Source organism: Sinocyclocheilus anshuiensis, unplaced genomic scaffold, assembly GCF_001515605.1.
Source record: "Sinocyclocheilus anshuiensis isolate Anshui unplaced genomic scaffold, SAMN03320099.WGS_v1.1 scaffold252, whole genome shotgun sequence".
Taxonomy (NCBI): Eukaryota; Metazoa; Chordata; class Actinopteri; order Cypriniformes; family Cyprinidae; genus Sinocyclocheilus; species Sinocyclocheilus anshuiensis.
This window is the reverse complement of record NW_015554095.1, coordinates 100,005-108,685: the sequence shown is the minus strand read 5'-3', so window position 1 is coordinate 108,685 and position 8,681 is coordinate 100,005. Positions and strand designations below refer to the sequence as shown.

Sequence of the window (8,681 nt, the reverse complement as noted above, 5' to 3'; positions counted from 1 at the left end):
CTGGGTTTCTTCTGCGAGGCATATTTGGAGTTTCAGCACGAGAGCGCCCTCTGGCCTTTGGATGGAGATTTACTGCTGATCACAGAACCGTGCTTCACTGAAAGATACGCATGACAATCGCAGCTTCTGTCGAATCGCGATCTCGATTCCATTTCGATTTATCGTGCAGCCCTACTGGCTACTCTGCACTTCATTGACAGAAAATGAGGAATAGGTCTGTAAAGCTGCAAAATAAGAGAAAAAGTAGTAAAATAACCATAAAAGGGGTGCATATGACTTATTCCAAGTTTTCTAAAGCATACATAAGCCTTGTGTGAGGAACATAAGGAATTCTTTTGATTTTCATGAACAAATCTTACTAGTACTAGTACCTTGATTGGAGTGATTCACTCACAAGTTCAGTTCACTGACTCAGTGATCCAGTCACATTAAGTAGAAGACCTGGAAGGCTATCATAAAAGACTGTTTATATATTATGATACTTTTGCCACTTCTGAGACTTGAAAGCCTCACTCCCCTTTTATTGTATTTTTATTGAAGTACATATTTCAAAATTTCTAATTTTGAAAGAAAGGAAGGTTATACACTTTTACATTTAAATTTTTTGGTGGTAAACTATCATTTTAGGAAGTAATTCTTATTTTATCCTTTCTACAGGCCTACCAGTCTAGACCTGCACAAGTACTACCACACAGAAAATGATGATGAAAACCCATTTATCTGTTCTCAACCACGGGAGAATGGCATGCGCCTGTGCAGCTCCATCCCCACGCTTCACGAGGAGGGCCGGCAGTGCCAGCTGGACATGGCAGCTTACAATAGCACAGACAACACCACCTGCGTCAACTGGAACAAGTATTACACCAACTGCTCTGCCGGAGAGGCCAATCCCTTCAAGGGGGCCATAAACTTTGACAACATTGGTTATGCCTGGATTGCCATCTTTCAGGTCTGTTGTATGTCTTCTTTTATTGCTAATGCTGTGAAGACTTACCAAGAGCTATAAAAACACTTACAATGCCTTAGAATGACAGTTTAGTAAGGATGCACAATATATTGTTGCCATAAAAAATAGTGTTAGTTGCTGTTGGATATGTCATTGTGTATGCTCATTTCTCCTATTTTTACATTTAGATTACCACATTCATCATCTAATGCTTAATCTTTAAAAATGATAATAACGTAATAACACTAATCTCAAAAATAATGCTGTTTTACATGCTGTACTTTGAAATGCTGTGATGCCTAAATTCACTTGTAGCATTTAAAATGTATGTGTTTATTTATTTATTAATTTGAAAGTAAAGACTGTAAAGATATGGCTTTACACAGCCACCAAAATCTGAGGCAATTTGACCCAACAGTGACATTTAATTTACTGATTGATTGAATCCAAACTAATACTTAATTTACTGTCTTGAACCCAAAATGTGCTTACCGCAGTTTCCCTGACCGTTCAGTGATATCTAAAACGCTTGACATTGTGTTAAATAACAAAGCTCATTTGTCCTGGGATTTTGGATTAGCCTTTTTAGAATCTGGCGTGGAGGCAGCTGCAGGGATCAGTGGGCTCTATTAATTGTTATTCTGTTCTTTTATCACAAAAATGGTGATACGGTTTTAATTATTCTTGCATGTGCCCACTGATTTTAATCTCAAATTGAATTAAAATCTCACTTTTCATATGTTTACAACACAACAAAATTGATTTCTAATTAAATATTTAGGAGACTGTTATGTACTGAACTGTGCAGTGGCCTGATGACTTAATCTTTGTTTTGCAAGCGGCCAATTCTGTGGCTTGCCGCTTAATTTTTAGTATCTAAAAATGAATTAGCTGTCTAACAGCCCTTCATCCTGCTAGCACACCCAATTGCCCTGTAAATAGCAAGCAAATGCCTTTTTCCTTCCGGTTTTGCCTTTCCTCGTTTCTCCCTAATCTGTGACAGATTAATCAAAGGGAATGAAGAGTGCATGCTGGGTAGGGTGTCCCCCCTGAGCATTCGATATCTTTACTGTCTACCTCATCATGCATGCTTGAGTACAGAACCAAAAACTGATCACAGAAGCATATAATCAGAGATTACTTATGCTTTTAGTTTGCATGTCTGTCACTGTATTGAAATTAGTACCAGTTTGTTTTTTTCATGCTTGTGATATATCTAGAATGCACCTAGAAGTTTCCTAAAATAGTTTTATATAAAAAATAATGCCTCTCTTATGGGACATAAGCTGCACTGAATCCCTCTCCTTTTGTTCTTTCCTGTAGGTTATTACTCTGGAGGGCTGGGTGGACATCATGTACTTTGTTATGGATGCTCACTCCTTCTACAATTTCATCTACTTCATCCTCCTGATAATAGTGAGTGGCTGTGGGCTGAGCTGGGCAGACCTGGACTCCTTTATGAGAGCATTACCTGAACTGTCACTGTAACTCTGTGTCAGACAGGCTTAGACAGCTCAGAAGACAAAGACAAGATAATCATATTTTAAACATTCATAGTTGCAATGTCCATAACATGCTATAAATCATGTTTTGTTTAGCCTAGGAAATGGATTGTTGTCAAAATGGTTTAAATCTGTTCAGGAGATCCATTTAGGGGTATTTAAAATGGATAGCTCAGACAAAAATCTAATTTCTGTCATCATATTCTGTCAGTTTACAAATCTAAACTTCATTGTCGCATAGATTTATATATAATGTTGGGTACATATCCAGCTTTATCCATATACATACAGTATACTCATGTGAAGTGATATATACTTTATTGGAAATCGCAACTGCTTAACTTTTATTTCATCAGTATAACCATGTTAGTGATCAGCTCTTTATATAATATCGTATATTTAAAGTATGGCTTGATTGCTTATATTGTTGCTAAATGTACTGTATATTATTACACCCAGCTCAAATCTGCTAAATTTGACAATAAATCATGAAGATGTTAAAATATGTGACCCTGGACCACGTTTTTTTTGCACCCTCAGATTCCAGATTTTCCAATAGTTGTATCTCGGCTAAATATTGTAGTATCCTAACAAACCATACATCAATGGAAAGCTTATTCATTCAGTTTTCAGATGATGTATAAATCTCAATTTAAAAAAATTGACCATTATGACTGGTTTTGGCGAATATTAACAGCGTCACATATTAAACACATCAACATCATGACTTTCTGTAAAGCTGCTTTAAAACAGTGTGTATTGTGAAAAGCACTATGCAGATACATTTGACTTAAGTTGACTTAATTTATTCAATGTCTTGTCTTTCTAAACCTGTTTGACTTTCTTCTGTGGAGCAGAAACACGGAAACATTTCTCAAAATGTTTTCTTTTGTGTTACACAGAAGAAAGAAAGTCATACAGGTTTGGAATGATGTGATGGTGAATGAATAATGACAGAATTTTCCTTTTTGGGAGAACTGTACCTTTAAATGCGGGGGTTGTTCTAAACTTCCAGTCTGTTAATTTCAAATCCTTTTAGTACAGAAAATAACCATTTATTTTATGCTTGCTATTTTTATCATTCCATCTTTTCTTGTTTTTACAGTAGCAATATTGTTAATTAACAGTGAAGCTCTCTCTGTTCATGGTCTCTTCCACTGTTTTTCAGGTGGGCTCATTCTTCATGATCAACCTTTGTCTAGTTGTCATAGCGACACAGTTCTCTGAGACCAAGCAACGAGAGAGCCAGCTTATGAAGGAGCAGAGAGTGCGCTTCAGGTCCAACGCCAGCACGCTGAATAGCTTCTCTGAGCCAGGAAGCTGCTACGACGAGCTTCTCAAATACCTAGTCCACATCATCCGCAAAGGCACCAGGCAAATCTGCCACCTCATCCGAGCCGCCGGTCGTCGGGCAGGCCTGCGGATCTGCGCTTCTCCGCCACTGGAACCACCGCCCACGAAAAGACGCCGTCAGAAGCAGCGCCAGGGATCCATCCATCACGTCATGCACCATCAGCACCACCTCCACCATCACTACCATCTGGGCAATGGGAGTGTCCGAACTGATGGGGGCAGAGAGGTGGACAACGGTTCCCAGAGTGGAAATGTCAACAACTCTGGGCATCTCATGCTACCTGTCATTGTCCCTCATCAGGACCCCTTTTGTGGGTCTCTGGGCCCCAGCGGTGCAGAATCTGTGCATAGTGTTTATCAGACCGTGGGCCACCTTGAGCCACTGCGCTGCGGCCCCTCACCTTCTCCCACGGTTCTCCATGCATATAAGAGGAACTCAGTACCATTTGCGGCTCCAGTACATAAGAACTACCCCACGTTACTGTCATCTCTGGCCTTAGAGCAGCTCAGACAGAGAATCCTGGAACCAGGAGGTGGCAGTTGCACTGCTAGTGTTCTTACCAACCTAAATATCCCACCTACTCCCATCAACACCTCACAGTGCCTGGTGGAGACACAAGGTCCTCCTGGTAAATGGATTTTAAACTGAAATTCAGAAATTCAACAGCTGGATGAGACGAGTTTAGAGTAGGGCGGTATGAACAAAATTAACCAAGTAATTTCATATTAGGGCTGTCAAATCGATTAATCGCAATTAATCGGATCTAAAATAAAAGTTTGGGCTTACATAATATATGTGTGCATACTGTGAATATATGTATATTTAAATACACACACATACGTTTATATATTTAAGAAATATATTTATGTATGTCTAAGTCTTATTTTGGATGCGATTAATCGTGATTAATCGATTTGATAGCCCTATTTTATATTTTTGTATGTTGTATTTTGTTCATATCATCATGGTTACACTATGCATTATAGTTGCTTTTGCTGGAAATTTGACCCTAAAATGTCTATTCGATCATTTAAATTTATAATTATTTTTAATATAATTATTTTACATTTATAGATTATTTATAACAAATGGATACATTTATTACATTCTTCAGATATTAAAATTGATTAAAGCAAATTATTTTATCTAAATAATTGAAATTTAAGAAAACTTTACAAACACTCATACAAACACTGTAATTTTACACACAGTTATGCAATTTCCAGCTATTATTGCAAATACATATTTTTTCATTTAAAGATTAGATAGAGAGAGAGAGATCTAAAACAAATAGACACTTGTCCATGCATCATGTGCTTTTTCTTATACATTTCAGGCAAGATCATCTGTAAGGATACACTCATGAACTGCAGTGGCACAAACTTAGACACCGCTTTGACCTTTGACCCTGAGACGTGTCCATATTGCGCCAAATTCATGGCCAGCGACTCTGAGGGAGTGGATGGGAATGAGACGGCAGACTCTGACAGTGAAGGTGTATATGAGTTCACACAGGATGCCCATTATCGGGACAGCAGAGATCCCAACAGGAAGAAGAAGATGTTTGCATTAGGAGCTCGGGCAGCAAAGGTGGTCCATTTCTGGAGGCTGGTGTGCGACACTTTCCGTAAGATTGTGGACAGCAAGTACTTTGGACAAGGAATAATGATTGCCATTCTCATTAACACACTCAGCATGGGCATCGAGTACCATGAGCAGGTTAGTGCACGTCTCTGTGGTGTTCTCACTGATTTAATATCTGCAAACCCTCATTTATAAGATAAAATTGTTTACACAGGTCATTTTTACTACATCTCTCACTTTATTTCCACATAATTGTGTCTTTATATCTCGCAATGTGCCTTTATACCTTACAATTATTTCTAGTAATTTTGAATTTTATTTCTCAAAATTGCAACAATTTCTCAACTTTATATCTCAGAATTATGTATTTACTTGTACTTGTGCCTGTAAATCTCACATTTGTGACTCCATACACTACTGTTCGAAAAGTTTTGGGTAAAAGATAATAATAAATGTTCTTGAGCACAAAATCAGAATATTAAAAGGATTTCTGTAGGATCATGTGACACTGAAGACTGGAGTATGGCTGCTGAAATTTCAGCTTTGCCATCACAGGAATAATTTACGTTTTAAATTACATTAAAATAGACAAAAATGATTGTGTCTATTTGGTGAGCATAAGAGACTTAAAAAATGTTACCAACCCCAAAATTTTGAACGGTAGTATGTGTCCTAATTTGTTACAGTTAAATCTTTCTATATAATAGAAATCATCCAGGGCCTGTCTGCCCCTGCTGCCCCTGACTTTCCATATGCACCATACTTTTCTTGTTTACCATTGTTTGTTAATTCGCCGTATTAGAGAATAAGCACGAGTGTGAGGGTTGAACTGAACTGAGAAGGCAACTGGCACACATCTGAAATTCATTGCACTCTGTTTACACAGTGTGCTCGCATGCTTCACAGTCTTCTAGATCCTTTGGAGGGCACACACCGCAGTTCATGCCCGCCTGCAAGGGCCCCCCATGCTTGTGATTGAAGTCGTAACTCAGGGCTTTGACGTGAACAACTAGGAAAATTATCAGTTTTTTATGAGACATTGCAACTTTGAAGGATGATGAATTCCTCGAAGTGAGAGTTAGAGATTTGTATTCTTCTCAGAAAATGGTTGATTCTCAGACATGAAAACAACATTCATCATCACTCACTCTGATTAGAATGATTTATTCTGGTAATTTGAGAGTTATTAAAAAAATATGAAGTATATGGGAACGTATGCTGGCAACCAGGAGCGAATATGCGGGCAACGTAAGAAGTTTGGTCCTCGGCCTTGTGAACTCGAGCAGCCAAAAAGTGAATGCGTTTTATTAGATGCAGAGTCATCGCATGAATTCACGGGGCCCAGGATAGTAGTCTACACAAAGTTTTGGGATTTTAAGTTTTTTTTTTTTAAATGTTCTTCAAAATCTCTTATGCTTACCAAGACTGAATTTTTAAATAAAAAAAACAGTAATATTGTGAAATATTATTACAATTTAAAACAACCATTTTTGTTGTAATGTTTTTTATATGTTCCTGTGATGGCAAAGCCGAATTTTCAGAAGCCATTACTCCAGTCTGTTATATTATTTTTTGCAGAAATTATTCTAATATGTGATGTTGAAAACAGTTGTGCTGCTTAATATTTTTATGGAAGCCATGATAGTGTTTTTTCAGTATTCTTGCAAGAACAGCATCTATGTTATATATATATATATATAGTAAAGTAAATGGCTTTACTGTCACTTTTGATCAACTTAATGCATCCTTTTCTAAAAAAATCTTAATGACCCCAAACTTTTGAATGATAATGTATATTTGATGGTGTAAGTATGGTGGACCCATAACAAAAGGAATGTACACAAAACATACACGGATTGCTTCTTTTGTCTCTCCTCTTGTTTTATTCCCTGTAAACTCCTGGGGAATTCTGGCAGTGAACGTTGTCTTTATGGAGCGATCCATCTGGAGAATTGGAGATTGAGGTAGAGCAAGAATTTGGATGCACAAGGTCACTTGGGTTTTTGATCTTCATAAAACTTCCAATCTGGCTAATTGCATCTGATCCTGTTTCACATTCCTGAAGCTTCTATTGCCCTTTGTCTTTCATACTTGTCTGAGCTCCTCTTTCCCAATCACTGACATCCTGCATCACTTTTTAAACCCACTGTGGAATGAAGAAGAAGCTCTCCACTGCAACAATTCCAGCTTTGTTTATCGTTCCTGAGCTTGAAATGTTGCTAGTAGGGTTCAAAACATTATTTGATGTTGTGTTGTCCAGTTTTGGTATTCCATTGTGTGGCACAGATGGAAAGATCACACATTGCTGGATGAAGTTAAGATCAAGTGGAGTTTCACAGAGTGTAGCCAAAGGGGAATGTGTGAATGACTGAGAAAAACAGGCTAGAGGTTGAGCTACGCTAATCTGAGCAGTGTTCTGTGCTGCCTCCCTCCAGACCCTGCTCTGTGTTTCTTGGAGAGGAGACATGTTGATCGCTTGATCTTACGCATGAAAACCATACAAAACCTGACCACATGGCTGCTGCTATTTACAGAGCTGAAGCGTGTGCTTTTTATTTTAGAGGTTAAATATAAATCCACAGGCACATCTCCATCTCTCTTTTCCATCGGTTATCACATTCTTCCTTCAGCCCGAGTTGTTCAAAAGCTCCTCAGCCCATTCGGTTTCTTTTATTTCTTGGCTGTGTTGCTGTTTTCCTTACATATCGGGCTATATATCTGTCAGCTCTTTTAGCCAGAAAGGGATATTTGCCTCCATAGCTACCTTTTAGAATTTTATTTAAAAAATTGTAACCATAAAACTAATACTTGTGGACACTACTAGTACAATACTATTCTAAAATGTTCATTTTGTTACAGAAAATATTTTATGCTCACCAAGGCTGCATTTATTTTATTAAAAATACAGTGAAATCTGTAATATTGTGAAATATTATTACAACTTTAGAAATTGTTCTCATTTTTTCAAGTTGAAAACCATTGTACTGCTTAATATTTTTTGGAAACTTTGAAAGTGAACATATGTTGAAAATGTTTATTTGAAATAGAAATTTTAAATTGAAAAGTTAAAGTCTTTACTGTCACTTTTGATCAGTTTAATGCAGCCTTGCTGAATGAGTGTTATTTCTTAAAAAAAAAAAAAAAAACGTACTGACCGCAAATTATAACAAACGATATTGTAATAATTTTGGATGAATGTCTAGTTGCTATTGTCAAATAGTGTAAATGATGCTACAGTCTTCTGTATTCTTAACCACTATATATATATATATATATATACAGTATTGGTCAGAAT

General features: G+C 37.3%; 1 protein-coding gene across 1 annotated transcript in view; it reads left to right on the top strand.

Moving 5' to 3' along the window:
- The window catches only part of LOC107669467 (voltage-dependent T-type calcium channel subunit alpha-1G), a 147,408-nt gene that overhangs the window by 45,640 nt on the left and 93,087 nt on the right, over positions 1–8,681 (top strand). Inside the window, exons 5-8 of the mRNA XM_016461705.1 lie at positions 658–949; positions 2,270–2,362; positions 3,617–4,430; positions 5,139–5,521. Coding sequence (XP_016317191.1) covers positions 658–949; positions 2,270–2,362; positions 3,617–4,430; positions 5,139–5,521 — 1,582 coding nt within the window. The remainder of the gene's footprint in view (positions 1–657; positions 950–2,269; positions 2,363–3,616; positions 4,431–5,138; positions 5,522–8,681) is intronic.